Raw genomic sequence first — 20,517 nt, 5'->3', positions numbered from 1 at the left:
AGGACTCCTCCCTGAGGGACTCCTCCTTGAGGAGCTTGTGGTTTGGCAGGGTGTGACGAGAGCCACGGCAGTTCTACAAGATGGCAGAGAAGGACGTGCCCATCGCCACATGAGTGGCTGGCACCCTGGGGACTTGGAGGTCCTGGGACCCTCGACCTGCACCTCTCAGATCCCAGTGAGAGTCTCCTGCACCGGCCCTGCCCGCTGCTCCTGCCTCTCGCATCCCAATCGTCACCTCCCCACTCCACCTGCAGACTCGCTCCCCTAAGGTCTCCCTCCACCTCGACTTCCTCTGCAGCCTGCAACTCCTTCCACACTCCCGTGGTGACTGACCTCCTTCCCTCTGCCTACGTCTGCTTTCTCCCAACCCCTCTGCCCTCTCCTGCCTCTGTGTCCTCCCTGTGCGATGCCTTGCCTCCCACTCCAGTAACGTTCTTGCTAAGGCCCAAAGCTCCCCAACACCCTTGCCTTTTCCGCACTTCCCTCTGGCAGAGCCAGCTACCCGCTTCCTCCCAGCTGGTACGGAGGCCACCACACCTCCTAGATCAAGCCACAAACCAGGACACATTGGCCCCACCGGAAAGTCATCCTCAAGGGCTCCAAACGAGCCTACAGCACTGCCAGGCAATGTTTCCAGGCCCCTCTGGTCACCCACACCCTCAACAGTGGGCCACACTCCCCTCACCTCCCGCTCTCTGGTCAGACGACATTGAGGAAATGGAATCCCCAGAAGGGAATGCCCTCATCTCTCCAGGACCTCTCTGCATCCCCACGCACCGTGTTTCCTCTCCTTCCTGCCCGCCCTTCCCTCCAGGTTCTCACCTCCATGCAGGCTTCAGACCTCACCTCCCCTGCCCCACTCAGCAGCATCCGTTAGTGACCCGTTACTGATCTGTTACTCTTCCTTGTGAGCGAGCACGAAACCAGAACCACAACCCTCCTGGGGCTCCCATCCCCCCTTAAACCACACTCCCTGCACCCCTCGCCCTGTCTCCTCTCCATCACAGCCTACTCCTTGTGGGTGAGAGGCACTTCCGTGAACAGTGTCTCATGGAACACAATTTGGGAAATAGTGTGGTAGAAAATACGGAGTCCTGGGAATTGCATGAATCAAATATTTTAAAGAAAAATGACAGATTAAGGCTGATGGCTGGAAGGCGAAGGAGGAGGGAAGTCCACCTGGACTGTCACTATGCACCCTTATTTGAAAAAGCATCTTTGCAGAGGTAATTAGGATCTTGAGATGAATCATCCTGGACTTAGGGTGGGCCCTGAATCCAATGGCTGCTGTCCTCAGGAGAGGAGGTGATTAGGACATGGAGACAGGAGAGAGGCAGAGACAGGCTGGCCAGATGATTTTACCTAGAGTCTAGAGGAAATGAAACCTAATTTTTTTGTTCTTTAAACGTTTTATAACTGGATGACACTTGAGCTATTTGTGGTAGTCAAGTGGTTTCTGAGTTGGGGACATCAGCTAAAAGTGAGACCCACAGAGGAGGAAAATCCCCTTTCTGTCCCCCGAGCTGCTCAGGACTCCGCTTACCAAAATCTGCTGGGTTGTGGTAGGTTGGGCAGTTCAGACCCAAATCCCTCAAATATGGCACAAGATTGCAGACTTTTCCCCGGTACACACATTGTCCTTGACTCAGGACGTAAAGCTGGAAAAAAGGAAGGAGAAAAAGGGATCAAGCCCTGCCTTCCTCGGAAGGCAACCGGAGCCCTCAATCAATCAATCAACCAATCAATCAACCAATCAATCAGTCAGCCCAGCGATCAGCCACTTCCTCTCCTGAGAGCTTTACATCACCCCCAAGGGCCCTATTAAGATCTGAAGGGAAAGCCACGATAAGCCAGGGAAGAATATCGCACGGCCAGGATGATTTGACTATATTGCTTGCTGTTTATTTTTCATGCTAACCCCCTGCTCAGAAAAAATTTTGGAGCTATACACATTTTATCCCTTTGTGACTATTTTTGCTTAGACTAATATCAAAACCTAAGTTTTTTTGTTTGTTCATCTTTTTTTTTTTTTGATACAGGGTCTTGCTCTGTTGCCCAGGCTGGAGTGCAGTGACGATCTTGGCTCAGTGCAGCCTCCACCTCCTGGGCTCAGGTGATCCTCCCACATCAGCCTCCCCAGTAGCTGGGACTATAGGAGTGTGCCACCACACCGGGATAATTTTTGTATTTTTTTTTCTTTTGTAGAGACAGGGTTTTACCATGTTGCTCAGGTTGTTCTTCAACTCCTGAGCTTAAGTGATCTGCCCACCTCAGCCTCCCAAAGTGCTGGGATTACAGGGGACAGCCACTGTGCCTGGCCAAAACCTAAGATTTATAAACCAAATGATACTGTGCAAATGCTGTAACCTGTTATTAATTCTGGAAAACAAGTGTCCCCCCCCCATTTTAACAGGGGAGGTGATGAAGTTCTACAATGCTGGTGACACCCAGGATCCCATGACCGACCACCAGGACAGAGAGAGGACTCTGCTCACCAGCTTCCACTCCCCAGCCCCCTTCGCTGCCTGTGGTTCCACAAGTCTCACAAAACCTGGCACTTAAACGCTCTCAAAAATGAAGACACGCCATGAGCTAAAAGAAGGCCATGGGTACCCAGGGTTTGGTGTCATGAAGACATCCCACGAGGTAACAGAAGGCTGTGGGTACCCAGGGTTTGATGTCATGAAGACATCCCACGAGGTAACAGAAGGCTGTGGGTACCCAGGGTTTGGTGTCATGAAGATGCCCCACGAGGTAACAGAAGGCAGTGGGTACCCAGGGTTTGGTGTCATAAAGACACCCCACGAGCTAACAGAAGGCAGTGGGTACCCAGGGTTTGGTGTCATTCAGGCTGACCTGAGTGCAGCGGTAATCTGGCGGGGAGGGCCCGGGGCCCGCGTACCTGGTCGAACAGCTCGAAGAGTTTGGCGCTGGGCTGGTGGATGGTGCAAATGATGGAGCGACCCCCTTGAGCGAGCCCTTTCATCAGCGAGACCACCTGGAAGCAGGAGGCGCTGTCCAGGCCGCTGCAAGTCAAGAGGCACCGTGAGACGCCTGCGGGCGGCAGGAACTAGCCACTGCCCCAGGTTCCAGGGATCCAGGGAGTTCCTGTCCCAGAGGGCTTGGCATCAGGGGCTGCAGCTGCAGCTGCCCCGTCCCAGGCCGGGCTCTGCTCTTGCTGTTTGTTTTGCTGCTCAGTGGCGGGGCACACAGCAGGGCTTTGCATGTTGCATTTTATTCCTGGTAAGAACGGAGGGACCCCAGCGAGCCTTGCTGCCAGAGTCCAGGACTGGGGGGTGGTCCCCACTCATCTGGGCAGGGAGGGACTTCACAACTATCCAGGCGGGACAGAGGTGGGGGGGGGTCCCCACTCATCTGGGCGGGGGGGACTTCGCAACTGTCCAGGCGGGACAGTGGTGGGGGGGTCCCCACTCATCTGGGCGGGGGGGACTTTGCAACTGTCCAGGCGGGACAGAGGTGGGGGGGTCCCCACTCATCTGGGTGGGGGGGTACTTCACAACTGTCCAGGCAGGACAGAGGTGGGGGATCCCCACTCATCTGGGTGGGGGGGGTACTTCACAACTGTCCAGGTGGGAAAGAGGTGGGGGTTCCCCACTCATTTGGGTGGGGGGGGACTTCACAACTGTCCAGGCAGGCAGCTGTGCCTCAGGTGGTCTAGTGCCCCGCAGTCACCACCCCCACTCCCCACCTCCCATCTATGGGGCTGGCGATGGGGGCATCACCCCATAGAAGGTGGCCTTGCTGCAGCCCAGGTGGGCTTTACTCCAGCAGGTGTTTCACTGTCCAGCAGGGTCCTGGGGGGACCTCTCTTCTCCTTTCCTAGCCCCTCAGATCTACTGCTCTCATCCCCTCAACTCTGAAGTGACAGGCCCGGGGGACAGTGTGTGTTGGGCAGTCCCCCGGAGCCCACCCATCTCAGGGCATTCAGCCTGCAAGATGCTATTCAAGGGTTCATTGTGGTCTCTTTTCCTGAAGTATCTTATAGACACTGTGGGCTGGTACTGTGCAGGCCCAAGAGAAGAAAACAGGTGAGCCCCGCCATCCCCCCCTCAGAAGGCTGCTGTCACACTGCTGTCAAATCTCGCTGGACTTTGGAGAGGTGAGTGAGTGGCAGAAATGAGACAACGTAAAGTCTGGCTGAAGTCATTTCAGGAGAAGCCTGGTTCCTGGCCACCCATCCTGCCTGGGACAACTGGACAGGACACATGCAGGAGTCAGGCGAGCTCAACCTGCGGCTGGGGGCACCAGAGCCAGGACTCCAGGGTAGTGATTCCGCAGGGAGCCCCAAACATAAAGGGCATCACCCAGGAAAGGGGTCAGAGCGCCCGTGGGCATAGAGAGCTGGTGAGCAACCGAGGCAGGATCCTGTCCTGCAGGCGGGGTCAGAGCGCCCGTGGGTATAGAGAGCTGGTGAGCAACCGAGGCAGGATCCTGTCCTGCAGGCATCTCTGAGCCTCTGCTGTGCTAAACTGCAGGGCGTTTCCAGAACACACCTGAAGACACACCATTTCCCAGGGCATCCCGTGACCTTGGCCTTCAGAGTGGCTGAGCCACGGGGAACTTGGTGTCATGGAAGAGATATGCATCATGAAAGGACGTTTCCCCCAAAGCCATACCCCCAGGGTCAACACAAGCCTTGCAGGTCTGAGCACAGAGTGAGTGAGAGAGGTGGCATAAGTCAGCTCTTCTGCCCAGTGGTCCCAGATGGAAGGAGGAACCGCCGGGTGAGCTCAACTCACCCCCTCTGAGGCTACATCAGGATGTCAGGGTCACCTGGAAGAACCGCTGAATACAGGGGGTTCTTCCTGCCCCTGGACACCAGCCCAGATGCTCCTGACTTACCTGGTGGGCTCATCGAAGAACATGACTGGAGGGTTGTTCACCAGCTCCAGCGCGATGGCCAGGCGCTTGCGCTGACCACCTGACAGGCTCCCGGTCCGCGTGTTGGCGCAAGACAGCAAGCCCAGCGCTGTCAGTATCTCCTTGACCTGGGGGCAACAGAACGAGAGACATTGGGAGCTGCCTGCCAAAGCTCACCACCTCCCATGGCCCATGCAGGAAGACCTGCCGGCCGCCCTCAGCCTGCTGGATGCACCGTGCCTGGCCCACGTGGAGGCCACGCAAGTCGAACCCACTCCAGGCTGCCCAGTGCCAAGTGGGGCAGGTGCCATTTCCACATCAGCCGTCCTGATGAGGGACAGAGACTGCCCAGAGGCTCTGCACTGCCCAGAGGCTGTGCAACAGTGCTGGGGTCAGATACAAGGGCCTGCATCCTCATCAGTCATATGGCCTCTGGCAGGTGCCCAGGGCACGTTCCTCACTGCTAAGCCTAGCCCAGTGTCCCATAGGGAGAAGGTGTCCAGTCAATACTTGATGAATGGACACATGAGAGGATGCACAATTTCTGGTGGTTTCTGCCCAGAACGAAGGGGAGGGTCGCTGTGATGGTTACTTGAAAGAGTGGATGCAGAGTGCACAGAGCAGCATGGAGTCCGTGGGGGCTGTTCCCAGCACTCTTGTCATCGCTGAGGTAGGCATTAAGGGCAGGAACACGGTCACACACACCAGGGCTCTCGGGGAGGGGGACAGAGTCACTTTTGTTCTTGTAAATAGGTTTGACTTGAAAGCAAGGTCTCTGAGGTGCCAGGAAGGCAACGAAACAGATCTGCAGTACCCCTCAAAGCAGTCATGACCCACGGTAGCCACACCACGGCACAGGCTCTGGGAAGCAGGCTGCACGCCAGGAACAAGCAGGGCACGCGCACGGAGCCCTCCCTGTCTGCTCCGGATTATTGATCCTGTATTGACTCAGGGAACACGAAGGTCAGCAGATTTCTGTGCTGGCTTGGTGCTGCTTTCAGCCCCAGCATCATCTCAGAAGCAGGCCCTGGGTCAGCCACTGCCATCCCTGCCTCCCTACCCTGGGGACAGCCCACCTGGAGCTCCCTCCAGCATTCACCCAGCTATTGTCCCCACCCTGCCAGGGCAGCCCTGTGGTGGCCGGCCCCTGGGAGCCATAGCAAGCGGACCCTACTCCAGCGGCTCCTCTAGGGAGATGAAGTCATCTGAAGGGTGGAAGAACTCACGAGGAAGAAAATTTCCACCCTGAGCTTCTCAATTATTTATGCACGGTCGGTACAAAGTGCAGCTTCGGTGACAGAAAGAACCGGGGCACGGCTGCTGGACAGGCTGGGGCAGGTGGCAGTACAGGGTCAGCCGACCTGGGCTCCAGCCCTGTCCTGAACCTCCTTGCTGATGCCCTCACCCCAGCCCTGGTGCCTCTGCTGGATGCCTGGCTCTGAGGGCCGCCAACCCAGAAACAGCTTCTGGAAGGCTGTCTGGAAAAGGCTGGTGAGTAGGGGGCGTGCAAGGTGGGCAGAGCCCTCCTCCCAGCCGGCATCGACTGCTGGTCTTCCCAGGACGAGGCCTCCAGATCTTCTGGAACCACTGGGCGACGCTCTCGGCCGACTGAGTGGCTCTGGTGCTTCCAGGCTCACTGTGGGGGCCCCACACATGCGGCACATCTTCTTCTCTCCCTCCACCCTCACGGAGGGATGCTGGAAGCGGAGGCCGCTGTGGGTGCCTTTCCCTCCCCACCCCTGCCCATGAGATGGGCCCACCCCACTTTCTCCAGCGTCCGCTCAGGAGTGATGCCACCCAGATGGGTTCTGTTTTAAAGACTAGTCAGAAAGAACAAACAATGATCTCAGTTATTTATACATTTTCCCTAAACAAACAAACAAAAAACCTGCAAGGCCACTTGTAGCTCCAGCCCCCCTGGGGCTTCCCGGCGGGCACTCCAGGGAGGGTCTCGGCAGCCCAGGCTGCCCCTGGAGATCTCACTCCTGAGGAAGTGGCCTTGCTGGAGGGCTCTGGAGGGCTGAGGCTGCTTTGCTGGGAATTAAGGAAGGCCGTGAACAACACAGCAAAAATTCCACGATCTTCTAGAACATTCCATTCCATTGTGTTTCCATGAGACAGAGAGAGAACTTTGACCTAGGTGCACATCGGGGGTTGGAGGGAAGTGAGTGAAGGCACGAAGTTGCTGCCATGTTCTCCTGAAGCAATCCTGATGGTGGGCCCGATGGCGAGGCATGCACCTGTGCCATGGCTGAGGAACAGCTGGGTCTGCTGGTGAGGAGCATGTGCAGGACGCAGCGTGGCCTCCAGGTCCTGTGGGGAGGGCTCTCTGCATTGTTCAATCCAGCCGAAGAGGAATCTGAGGACGACGCCAGGGGCTCACCCCTCAGGGATGATTCAGCCACATGAGCTGATATTTTTGCCCTTGTAAACCCAGTTGAAAATAGCTGGAGGCTCTCATCCAGGCCGTGTCTTAGGCAGGGCCCAGGCACCACGAGGACACACACCTATGGGTGCCATCTGCCTTCGGGTCCCGTGTAGCTACTCCTGGGAGGCGCCTCCATTCTCCACCAAGATGCCAGCTTGTTCTGGGTCTTCCAGCTCCGGCAGGCCAAGGGACTGGCTTGCTGTGGCTTCAGCACGGAGCCTGCTGAGCAGCACTCACTGTGCACCCAGCCCATGGGGAGAGCGACTTTCACCAGCTATCCTGGAAAAGGCTGGTGGCTGTCGCCTTATGCTGCAGGGAAGCAATCCCACAGCCCCTCCCATATGGATCACATGGGCTCCATCGAGCTCAGAGACCTTAAAGAAACCATCCAGTTCAGGTTGCACTGCCCCAAAAGGCAGGTGGGGCCTGGCTTCCTGTCCCCACGTTACAGGTGAAGCTCGGCTCGGGGCACAGCAGGCAGTGGCCCAAGGCCATCCGGTGGGTTCCAGGAGGCCAGGATGGAGGGCTCCCCCGTGTGCTCAGCTCCACTTCACCACAGGGCCTCTCCGTGTTAGCAAGTCTCTCCGCCCTCCGCCTCCTGCGTCTGCTCCCCCCGCCTCCGGTGATCCCCGAGACCCTCTCCACCATTTGCTCTGTCCTTGGGCCTTATTTTGGGTCAGAGAGACAGAATTCCCTCTCTCCAGCGCCTCCCCCTCCAGAGCTCTTGGCTCCTCCTCCACGCCGAGCATCAGTGACCACTTCCACCGTCTCTCCTTGGAGCCCCCACAGCCGCCCCTCAGCTTGCAGGCCAGCATCTGGAGGGGTCTTTGGGACCTCGATGGAGGGCTATCCGAGACAAAGAGATTGGATTGTGCTTCCGACACCCCATGAAAGCAGGGAGGCCGGGGGATGGGAAGGAGGGCCCTGAAAGGCGGATCCAGGGGCACTGCATCCAGGCTTCGGGAGGAGCAGCTTCTTGAGTCTCCGGGTGGAAAAACCTCTGCTTCGTGGGGGCCCTGCACACTCTTGCTGGCCTCTCCTCTTGTCCTGTAGCTGATGGCAAGGAGGGCCCAGGACTGGGGGGTGGCAAAACTGACCTCAGACAGGGAGAGTGGAGGTCGCCCTGGCTCAATCCCAGGGCCCCGTTCTGTTGATTTGGGTTCATCTCCCATGGGAGACTTCGCCGAGACTCAGCTCTGACACCTGCTTTTCTCCATGTTCTTCTGTGTGCCTGGAACTAAGGCTCTCGTTTGTTACGTTCACTGCCGTAACGAAGCCCCCCACACCGGCTGGTTTCCACAACAGAAACTCCCGCCTCAATTCTGGAGGCCAAAGTCTGAGATCGAGGGCAGCAGGGTTGGTTCCTGAGGCCCCTCTCCTGGGCTGGCAGATGCCACCTCCTCCCTGTGTCCTCACGGGGCCATCCCTCGGTGTGTCTGGGTCCTTCTCTCCTCTTCTTACAGGGACACAGTTAGACTGGACTGAGGCCCACCCATATGACCCCATTTTAACTTCATTACTTCTGTAAAGACCCAATCTTCAAATACAGCCAATTCTGGGTTTCTGGGGCGTAGGCTTTAACATATCATCTTTTGGGGGGAATTCAGGCCATAACACTCATCTTCCATAACTTGGTATAAGTAACATTCTCGGGCTTGGGAGGTGGTGTGTGTGTGGGGGGGGCGTGTCTACGTTACATTGTTTAGAAAACACTATCCAGAGGGGGCTCTCGCCTTTCAGCCTAGACAATAAACTCACAAGGCTGGGTCTTCTGCCCCCACGAAGGGCCAGGAACACATGTGATTTCCACATTTTCTCTCTTTTGGGTTCCATTCATCCATTTTCTTTTCAATCTCAGAATAAAAGAATTCCACACAGAACATTTTCTGTAGCAACAAAGAATCATTTTCCTTCTCTCAGACGTTAGGCTCTTTCCACCTGCACTGGGCATTTCACCCCCAGCCCCGGTGACACGGGCTGAATCCTGAGTTTCGAAGGGCACAGTTGCTGGGGGAGGAGGAGCATTAAGGTTGTCCAACTCTTTTTTTCCATACCAAAGTGGTTTATATTTACTTAATATTAGCTATTACAGATGACCGGAGAGGGGGAAATGCCGGAAATAGAATTGCTATGACTGTTCCTCAGTATGTTTGACTCTGTCCCATCAATCACTTCATTTTATACCAGAACACAAAGGGCCATGTCGAGCCATTGGCACTAACCCGGCAAACCCCACTCTCAGCTGCCGCCAGACTGTGAGCCTTTAAGGGTGTTAGGAGAGAAAGATAATCTTATAGAAGGGGGGTTTCCCCAAATTCCATCTCACACTGAAAATCCCACCAGCACTAGCCGCAGTGGAGAGGAGGACAGTGGGTTTCCCGTGGAGGGTGTGTGAGTCCAGGCTGGTGGCCTCCTTCCTCTGTGTGGCTTTCTGCTGCTCCCCCTGGCTCTGCCCACCTGCATCTGTCCCTGCTCCCTGGGTTTAGGAAGCCAAAAAAAAAAAAAATGGCTAAAGGGATTAGAAAGTCTTCATCATCCTGGAAACGTATTTATTTTCTTTTTTAAGAGGCTGGTTAATAACATGTAAGAACTAAATTTCTTCTTGCAAGTGTAGGTGGGTGGATGGTGGTTATTTTTAAACGAATGACTAACCATCTTCATTGTTATTGTCTTATAAAAAATTTAATATCGATCATATTAAACACTAAAAGGGCAGCACTCTTGGTCTAACCCTGAAGCTGGCATCTTCTGGCCCCATGAGTGCCAAGTCTGTTGTCCCTCACGTTACATTCCAACTCCTGAATCTGAGAATCAAAGCCATGAGCGTGTGCACCAGATCTGCCTTTCTTGGCCTCTGGCTGCTGCAGGCCACAGCACTCCCTGAAATGTCGCCTGTCCCACACACAGAAGGCAAGGCAAAAACAAATCAACAAACAAAAGCCAATGCCAAAATGCCCCGGCAGGCACACCTTCCACATGCACGTCATGCACTTTCTGGACCACTTATGGGCACCAAACAACCCACTTACCATTTCCCTTCTGCCTTCATCCTTCTCCTGAAGCTTCAGATGTGCCGACACCTGCAGGGGACAAGGACAACAGTGTGGAAGCAGAACATACGGCCATTGGCAGTGTGAGCCTCATGCCCGCACTGTAGGCCACGGTGCAGCTAGCCAAGATGCAGCTAGCCACGGTGCCACTAGCCACGGTGCAGCTACCCACAGTGCAGCTAGCCACGGTGCCACTAGTCACGGTACAGCTATCCACAGTGCAGCTAGGCATAAGGCCACTAGCCACGGTGCAACTAGCCACCATGCAGCTAGCCACGGTGCCACTAGCCACCGTGCAGCTAGCTGATCATCATGGAAAACCCAAGGAGTTCTTGGCTTCTGATGCCCCTGCTTTAACAATGGTAGGATGGCAGGAGAGCAGTCCATGTGCGATGCTTCCTGCTATCTCAGTTGAATTTTCTGCTGTATCCAGGAGAGAAGTCAGATGTGGGCCATTTAGAGGTAAGAAAGCCCCAGGCATCAGGGGCTTGGCAACCAGCCTGGGCGGAACCAGTGGTGCGAGTTAGGAATTCCACAAACCGCCTGTTAAACTGCTGAGGCTTGAACTTATCCACAGGGAGAATCTTTACAGCACAGGAATTTACGAGGGCGACACACCAGGATGCCGCATTTTGTTGTTGTTGTGTTTTTTGAGATCCCGTTTGCTAACACAGCACTGGGCTCCTGGCCCTGCTTGGGAAAACCCAGAGTAGATCACCAAGCACAGGACGGGCCTTGCTTCCACCCTCCTGCCTCCTGTGGCCTTGGGCAAACATGCAACCTCCATTTCCTCACTGGAACAACAGTGAGGTTAAGCTCTGTCCACCTCATTAGCTAGAGAAGTTGCTGTGAGGATCAGAGGAGACGGTGAGATGCAGGGCGGTGGCAGGGAGGGGGGCGGGGTGTGGGGTAAAGAGGTCTCAGGCCCCAGAGTTGGACAGGGTCAGGCCCACGCTCCTGCCATGTGACACTGCCTGCCATTTCTCAGTCTGCCTGGCTGCAAGGGTGAAAAGCATAAAAATGCACAACTGTGTCTGATATGGGATCGGGACTCCGCAACGGGCGGCCAATATCTCCTCCGTGTGAGACAGGACCTTGAGTGGTAACATGTACCATAGCCTCAAAGTATTTCTCCAGGGCCTCATGAAATTCTCAGAATCAAAATCGAACTGAATTTGATTGTGAAAATAGATCATTTCACAGCAGGTTCGGTGGCGAGGTTGGGAGAGGACAGCAGGAGTCCCTAGTCGCATCTGTGGAGAATGCAGCCATTAAGCTGGGGTCCCAGTGAAGGGTCTCGAGCATGTGGCCATGGGGTTCACTCAAGAACTTACTGAGAAGTCAAACTCGGGCTACCCAAGACGCAGGAGCTGTTCAGGAATCAAGAGGGTGTGCATGGAGTTTGCACTTAGGGCATACATGGAACAGTGAACATTAGGGTCAAGAAAAACTTCACGACTGCTTTGCAGCATCTGTTCGCCAACTCCTCAGAGGTCCTCTGTGCCCCATCTGAACATCCATTTGGAGGCCAGATCAGCAGTCAGGGCTCCATGGGGCACACACCGCCCAGGGATGCTGGGCCCAGGGGAATGGCGTCTGCTTACCCACAGAACACGCAGGACCAGGGAACACGAATGGGAACAGCCCCACAGGTTCCTGCTTCTGTTTCCCCACAAAGAAGTTTAGGGAGCAGATCATGCGTCTGCAAACATAACCTGCTTCTCTTTGCTGAGCTAAGAACCCCTTGGCACTGCCCTTCACGTGCCACTCTCAGACACCATGGGGAAGAAGCTTTGCCCAACCCAAGTCAGGGTCTCTCCAGGTGGAAAACCAAGGCGAACCCCCATCTACTGACCAAAGCACAGAGCAGATCAAGCTGAGGATGTCCCCTAGGGTGCCAGGAGAGACATGAAGCCTGGGGACTCTTCTTTTGCAGCGAACAAGGAGGAAGCAGAAATATAAACAGTCCCCCACATAAAGCCAGCCATGACTGGCAACTGAAGCTGCACACTGATTTTCAATCTCCTCTTAATGGAAGGATTCTGGTGGTTGCCTCTGCTCACAGTTAGGTCTGTGTGGTTTCAGTCACCATGAGTTGGGCCTTTAAAAAAAAAAAGGCCCCTGCCGGGTGCGGTGGCTCACACCTGTAATCCCAGCACTTTGGGAGGCTGAGGTGGGCAGATCACGAGGTCAGGAGTTCAAGACCAGCCTGGCCAACATAGTGAAACCCCATCTCTACCAAAAATACACAAATCAGCCGGGCATGGTGGTGGGCGCCTGTAGTCCCAGCTACTTGGGAGGCTGAGGCAGAAGAATTGCTTGAACCTGGGAGGCGGAGGTTGCAGTGAGCCGAGATCGTGCCACTGCATTCCAGCCTCGGTGACAGAGCGAGACTCTGTCCCCCACCCCCAAAAAAAAAGGCCCTGGAAACCCAGACACATGGCACTTGGCTAGGTCGCAGTCTGTTCAAGGAGCACAACCAGCTATTCCAGAAATCCAGGCAGAGGATACCCCCTGGACCCTTCTGTGGCCCCAAGAGGGGAAGATATTTTTAAACTTCCCCAAATACTGGATTTATCCACAGAGGACATAAGTGAAGACACTGTGGTGAGGCTTTCTAGGAGTGAAAAGAAACAGTGACCAAGTTGAATTGATTAGGCACCAACTGTATGCCAGAATTCTACCCCACCTTCCCTGTATTTTCCCTTTCAATATTTACACCAACCCCGTACAGTCTTGCAGATGAGGACACTGAGGCTGTGAGGATAAAGCAGGTGCACGGCAGGGAAGCCGAGCTGGCAGTTAAAGGTGCGCCTTTGGAGACAGACAGCCCTGGCCACGTGTGGCCATCAGCAGCCGTGTGACCCTGGGCTCCTGGCTTCACTGGGGGAAGCGCCATTTCCCACCCACTTTTTTGGGATGACATATCTGGTGTGTGTAGAGCTATGTGCTCAGGGCCTGGGACCCAGGAGATGCTTGGCCACTGCTGGTTTCATTTTCCCACCTGGGAGGCAGGTGAGTCAGAGGAATAGACCCTTGGTATCCTGACCAAGGCACCAGGCGAATGGGTGCTTGGGCCAAAGACACAGAAAGACTCAAGGATGACTGACAGGAAGGAGAATCCCAAGCACTGGCCTGCAGGGGAAATAGGATGGTGGCTGCCCTGGAGAGGATCACCCAAGCCAGCCGGGTTAATAACCTTCTCAGAAACTTGACCCCAACCCTGCCAAACAAAGTCCATTAAACTCACAGTCTTGGGGGGTTTTGGGATGACGCTGCCTGTCCCAACAGCAAGTCTGGTGTTAGAACTCCACTAGAGGGAGGTTGCTGACCCTGTGCAGGCCGCGTGGCAGAGCCCTTGAGTCCCTCGCAGCTGGGCACTCGGCCAGTGCTGTGTCTAATGTGGGGGCTGGGGGCAGATGGGGCGGGGCAGGGTGGAGCTCACCATCATGGCCTCCTGCACAGTGAGATGCGGCAGCAGCATGTCATCCTGCATGATGTAGCAGGACACCTTCCGGAAGCAGCGCAGGTCCCGGGGCAGGCCGTTGATGAGGACGGCCCCCTTCATGCCCGTCTCCCTGCAGAGCCAAGGACAGGAGAAGCCATCAGCCGGGCTCCTGCTCCTTCTCCACCTCCCAGGGCAGGAGAGGGGAGCCAGAGAGGGGGGCTTGCCTCCCAGCATCTTCCCAGCTGAACCACTGGCCACGGGGACCCCGAGGGGCAGAAAGGGACCGGACCTCGCTAGCACTGCAGCGATCGGGAGGAAGACATTCCACAGAGAAAGCGCCCGCTGGGAAGAGGAAGCCGCACACAGGCCTCCGTGGGATGGTGTGTTTATACTAAGGGTAACGGCAGCACTTTCTTGACCTGCCAAACAAAGATTCGCAGGGATGGTCCTATACGCAGCCGCGAGGTCGGGATGTACAGCCCCTGGATTTGTGGGGGTTTGTAACGTTGGCTTCTGAACAATTCTGTGTGTAGCTCAGGCTACACCCAACTGCCCAAAGGCCGGACCTCTGCAGACTTCAGGCCTGGGAAGGAGCAGAGAGGGGCCTGGGGCCCGGACCAGCTCAGCCGAGTGGATGGCCCTTCTCCACCAGGGAGAATTCTCTCTGCTGAGCAGGCTGAGAGCCTCCCAGGTGCTCATGCGAGGCGGGCACGGCCTCACCAGGCACACTCATTCACTGGCTGGTTCATCGGCTCCCTGCAGACCTACTGTGCGCCTCTGCTGCCTGCCGTTCTGGGAGCATCAGTGCAGCCCGGGAGCTGGTGCATGCCACAGGCAGTCTACACACTGTGCTTCTAAGGATCCAGTCTTTCTAGCCCTACCTCCTAGACGTTATGGGGAATAAAACAGAGGCGAATCTACAGAGACTAATGAAAGCATGTCTAGCTTCCAACTTTACTCAGCTTGTTACTATGACTGTGGGCCTGCGGCCGGGTCTCTTCTCTTCTCCAGGCACAGGCTGGGGTCAACTGGCTTCCCCTGGATCCCCAGGTTGAAGGCCCCATCCTGAGTGGCCTCTGCAGCTCCGGGATGCCAAGCACCCACACAGGCTGCCAGGAGCTGTGGGTGCATTGATGATCTGAGAAACAGCCACCCCTGCAAGAATACTCCACTCCTCTCTGGCCCTGCCTCACTCTGAGGATTCAACTTCAACCTTTAGATGTGACTGTCACAGGCAGGAATTTGCCATAAGTGAGGTTTTTTCAAACCCCAATTTCTGGCATTAAGGTGTAATTCAGAAGCTCTAAGGAAAAGGGTGATATTTGCCATTTTTTCAGTAAATGAAATTATTACTATTATTACTATTTGCCAAAGTTAGTAAATAAAACCAATCAGACATGAAAATAACTGACTTTAACAGAGCATTTTCTAAACACTTCTAAAGATTCTAAGTTTTCTAATCATTCCCAAATGGATGACATTGGACACAATGGTCGCCAAACTTCTTTGTTTGTTGTTGTTGTTGTTGTTTGTGTGTTTTTGAGATGGAGTCTCGCTCTTGTCACCCAGGCTGGAGTGCAGTGGCGCGATCTCGGCTCACTGCAACCTCTGCCTCCTGGGTTCAAATGATTCTCCTGCCTCAGCCTCCTAAGTAGCTGGGATTATAGCACCTGCCACCACGCCCAGCTAATTTTTTCTGTATCTTCAGTAGAGATGGGGTTTCATCATGTTGGCCAGGCTGGTCTAGAACTCCTGACCTCAGGTAATCCGCCCACCTCGGCCTCCCAAAGTGCTGCGATTGCAGGTGCCAGCCACCACACCCGGCTCAAACTTCTAAACAACTAAGACCATCACAAGCCCCAGCCAAACAGTTCTCATTCTCTTCTGAAAATGCCTTGTCTCTCTTCAACTTGCATTCACTCCTGTTCTCTCCAAGTTCTCTGGCCACCCCTCTCCCTGAACTTGACCTTCCTACTTCCTCCTGTCCCTTTAGCCAGGCTGAGCTCATCCAGGGTGCTGATGTGGCCACTGTGCCCAGGGACCCCTCTCTGAGCATGGCTCTCCACCCATCATATGGCCCTTGGCAAGTGCAGCCTCTCAATGTCACTCTCTCCCCTGGACTACTGCTGTAGACCACAACCTGCTCCAGGTGATGGGGCTGATGGAAGGAGCTCCACTCTTCCCACTGCTGGCCTGACACCCGGGTGAGAACTTTGCACCCCGGGCAGGGCTGCTTACCTGTATCCAGCCAGGATGTTCATCAGCGTGGACTTCCCAGCCCCGGAAGGACCCATAATGGCCACCAGCTCACCACTATTGAACTTCCCGGAAATTCCTTTCAGAAGGGTCTTGTATCCTGCAAAAAAGCGGATCATATTCATATTCATTTCATTTTATCTCTAATGCAGTAAATATGCAAATGTTCAAGTACACATGACCAAGGCCAAAGGCAACCTTTGACATGCATCGTAGAAAAGGCTGCATTCCAGGGAAGAACATGAACTTCGTGTCTTTCGAATTCCCTGGTCTACGTCTTCAATTGCATTTCACGGGTTATAATAATGATAATAATTACCAGCACGTGTGTAATGCTTTAGAGCTCACAAAGCACTTTCCCACTCATTGTCTAGTCTATGGGGAATCCACCATTCCCGTCTCAGAGTGAGGAAGCGATGTCTGGTGGGCCCAGGTGACCTGCCCAGGCCCTCGGCCAGTATGGGCAGAACCCAGCTCTGAGCTGCAGCACTACCAGCTTGCTCCTGCCCCGATATGCCATGCATGTGTCTGTATTAATTAATAATTCACTTAACTGCATCTACAAATTATTTATTTATGCTTTATATATTTATGTAAGTATAAATTATGTATATATGATTTATTTATAACTAATCAACATATGATTAAATAATCAATATATTATTAATCCCTTAATTAATAATTAAGAAAGTTTGTCATTTTGGAGCCACACCAAACTGCTTTGGAATTTCTGCCAAGTCTCCATCTGAGAGCTTTATAAAAGGGGAAAAGCTGCACATCCCAAGCAAAGCCGCATTAATTTTTTTTTCAAATAGACTGTTTAAAAGTGCTGTAAATAATAAAACAGAAGCAACTGGATGCATAGATAATGTCTCCCAATCCAGGGGCACTTTTTTTTTTTTTTTTTTTTTTTTTTTTTTGAGACTGAGTCTTGCTCTGTCGCCCATGCTGGAGTGCAGTGGCACAATCTTGGCTCACTGCAAGTTCCGCCTCCCGGGTTCACGCCATTCTCCTGCCTCAGCCTCCCAAGTAGCTAGTACTAGAGGCGCCTGCCACCATGCCTGGCTAATTTTTTGTATTTTTAGTAGAGACGGGGTTTCACCGTGTTAGCCAGGATGGTCTCAATCTCCTTGTGATCCGCCCGCCTTGGCCTCCCAAAGTGCTGGGATTACAGGCGTGAGCCACCGCGCCCGGCCCGGGGGCACTTCTCAGTGTAGTATCAGATCAGAATCCACTGTTAAATGATCAAGAATCACGTGAATGCCATTTTAGCTTCCACACGTTTCAGGGGACCTAATGAGACAGGGACCTGTGGGGTCCTTGGCCCAGTCCCGTGTTTTAGACTTTCTCCCGGTCCCCAGCTGGGCACCCAAGCCTTTATGTTTCCAAGAGTCTGGCCCAGGGGAGTTTGCTCCCAGCTGTCTTCCTGTCTTTCATAGATAGGACACTGGAAAATGCCAACCTGCCACCAGGTGCTGCCTTAATTTGGATGTGGAGTCCCTGAGGCCTTGTTTAGGGGAGTCAGAGAGCTGCGGAAGCCAGTCAGGAAGCTTGGGACTGCCACTCATTACAGACAGGGCGGTTGTCGCCCCAGGGAGGGTGAGGAGAGTCATCCCAGTGGGGGTAGGGGCACAGGAAGAAAGGGCTGGGGCTGGAGAGCAGCTCAGAGCTGCAGGTGAACCAGCTCGTACAATAGGACTGTGGATGACAATGCTTACAAACACACAGCACTTGAGGCCTACACAGATTAGCGGGGCTGGAGGAGGACCGAGAACCCCAAGAATAGCCCTTCTGCTGAGCCACGGGTGCCCCTCAGTGGACAGGCAGACAGAGGAGCTGGGTGGGGACCACATAGACCCTTCCTCCACAGGAGCAAGCTCTCTGCACCATGGAGTACTGCGGCACTTCAGGGACCCAGGCCCCCGGGGACCCACGCGATATCCCCAAGAAAGCACTAAATGCTGGGTACCTGCTAATTACCATCTCTTGTCTATTCAGGGTGGAAGTGGGGCTGCTCCCCAGCAAACCTCCCTTAGGCTGTGTCCTCTCAAACTTATGAGCTGCCTGAAGACGCCTGGTCACTGAGCTCACCAGCAGCCATCATCTGACTATGGCCACGACCCACCTGAGGGTTCATGCCTCGGGCTCTCAGAAGCCTCTCTCCCTCCGTCCAGGGCAGGCAGGGCCCACCTCTCTTTCTGGGCACAGCCTCTGAGCTCTCACCTTTGACAGTGCCTGGGGCTGACCCTCAGTTCTGGGGCTCACTGGGGCACCCGATGATCACCCTGGCTGGAGGAAGCACATACAGGCTGCAGTGACCCCCAGGACCCCAGGAACAGGACATGGCATGGAGGCTGGGAGCATTCGGCCCTGTCATGGGAAGAGCAGGACAGGTGGTCTCAGGCTGGTCTTGCTATTGAGAACCAGCAAACTGGAATTTGCACCAAACAGAGAGTGCACACAACTGGGGCTGCAGGGGTCCACTCCACCTGGCCCTCATGGGGTCCAGCAGTGGACACAAAACCCAATTCAGGGCTGTACTTCTCTGATATTAGAAACTTATTTTTCTTTCTTTCTTTTTTTTTAAAAAAGACATGCATTTGGAATTGAAGAATCTTAAAAGTGGCTCTGGAAACAAAGTCCAGTAAACATTAGTCTGCCCTGCTGTGGGACAGCCCGGGTACAACAGTGACCTTGTGCAGATCTAAAAGTGAGTCCTGGGCTGAGGGGCCCAGGAAACACCAGTCAGAGGCTTCCTGTGGTAGTCGGGTTTCCTGAGTATCCAGCGCGCGCACACACACACACACACACACACCTACCTCTATTTATGTAAGGAAATCACCCTCCCCGCAGAGCCCTGCACTTGGTTCCCATTACAGAAATATAAAGCGAAGATGCGACCATCCCACCCCGCCTGCCCTACTTTCCCACCCCTGAGCTCTGCTCAGCCCACTTCTTGGCATAATGGACATGCACCTGCCTCCCTGTCCTTGTGGGCTCTCGTTCACAGGGCACACTGTCTTCCACTGTTCCTCTGGCTGGGATAGTGAGTGCCCAGGATAACAAGTGCAGAGACTGCCAGAGCCAGGCCCAGTGAAGGCCCATCAGCCCCGTGCAGGATGCCCAGGTTCAGTATTTGAAACAGCCAGATGGTAGCCCAGACCAGAGCTTAGACACAACCCAGGCCAGACCAGAGCCGCAGACTAGAACAGCCAGACCAGAACTTAGACAGAACCCAGACCACACCCAGACAGAACCCAGACCACACCCAGACAGAACCCAGACCACACCCAGACAGAACCCAGACCAGACCCAGATCAGACCCAGACAGAACCCAGACCAGACCCAGACAGAACCCAGACCACACCCAGACAGAACCCAGACCACACCCAGACAGAACCCAGACCAGACCCAGACCACACCCAGACAGAACCCAGACCACACCCAGACAGAACCCAGACCACACCCAGACAGAACCCAGACCACACCCAGGCAGAACCCAGACCACACCGAGACAGAACCCAGACCAGACCCAGATAGAACTCAGACCAGACCCAGGCAGAATCCAGACCAGACCCAGACAGAACTCAGACCAGACCCAGACAGAACCCAGACCACACCCAGACAGAACCCAGATCAGACCCAGAAGGAACCCAGACCACACCCAGACAGAACCCGGAGCAGACCCAGACAGAACCCAGACCACACCCAGACAGAACTCAGACCACACCCAGACAGAACCCAGATCAGACCCAGACAGAACCCAGACCAGACCCAGACAGAACTCAGACCACACCCAGACAGAACCCAGATCAGACCCAGAAAGAACCCAGACCAGACCCAGACAGAACCCAGACCACACCCAGACCACACCCAGACCAGGTCTAGAGAGAACCCAGATTAGACCTAGACAGAACCCAGACAGAACCCAAACCAGACCAGAGCCTCAGACCAGACACTAAACGGAACTCAGATAAAAACTGCAGACCAGAACCCGCGAGAGTGCTAGGCGGGCAGGGCCGGCCTCTGTGAGCCTGGGTGGGAGGAAGGCTCCAATCCCCATTTATCTTTAATCAGTGTCTGTTTCCCCCTTTCCCTGCACCAACCCTAAAGTCTTTATCAATTGCTGGGTTGTCTCTGAGCACTGCATGCTAAGAAGAAATGATGCAACTTAATCCTTTTTTAGGGGACATAAATTCATAGTCAATTAATCAAGGCAAAAAAAGCCATAAGTTCAACCAGACTCCTCTGGGAAATGGAAAGAAATGGGAGGTGAGGGCCATCGAGAACCAGAGGAGAGAATGGGGTCTGAGCAGGGCCCCAGGCGCCAGACACCTGCTCAGGAATTAATTCCCTAAGTGACACCAGCAGGCTACGTATCTTCTTGGGGCCCTAATGTCAACATCTGTAAAAGAGAACCGGACAAGATGGTTTCTAGTGTAGTCTTAATTACC

General features: G+C 54.4%; 1 protein-coding gene across 4 annotated transcripts in view; it reads right to left on the bottom strand.

Moving 5' to 3' along the window:
• Positions 1 to 20,517, bottom strand: part of ABCG1 (ATP binding cassette subfamily G member 1) — a 78,157-nt gene that overhangs the window by 9,913 nt on the left and 47,727 nt on the right. For all 4 annotated transcript variants that reach the window (XM_003823889.7, XM_003823888.5, XM_063601286.1 and 1 more), the window contains 6 exons: positions 16,046 to 16,163; positions 13,805 to 13,937; positions 10,339 to 10,389; positions 4,864 to 5,009; positions 2,903 to 3,026; positions 1,544 to 1,658 (listed from right to left, as the gene is read on the bottom strand). In XM_003823889.7, coding sequence (XP_003823937.4) covers positions 1,544 to 1,658; positions 2,903 to 3,026; positions 4,864 to 5,009; positions 10,339 to 10,389; positions 13,805 to 13,937; positions 16,046 to 16,163 — 687 coding nt within the window. The remainder of the gene's footprint in view (positions 1 to 1,543; positions 1,659 to 2,902; positions 3,027 to 4,863; positions 5,010 to 10,338; positions 10,390 to 13,804; positions 13,938 to 16,045; positions 16,164 to 20,517) is intronic.

Source organism: Pan paniscus, chromosome 22 (assembly GCF_029289425.2).
Source record: "Pan paniscus chromosome 22, NHGRI_mPanPan1-v2.0_pri, whole genome shotgun sequence".
Taxonomy (NCBI): Eukaryota; Metazoa; Chordata; class Mammalia; order Primates; family Hominidae; genus Pan; species Pan paniscus.
This window is presented reverse-complemented; position numbering and strand designations above follow the sequence as displayed.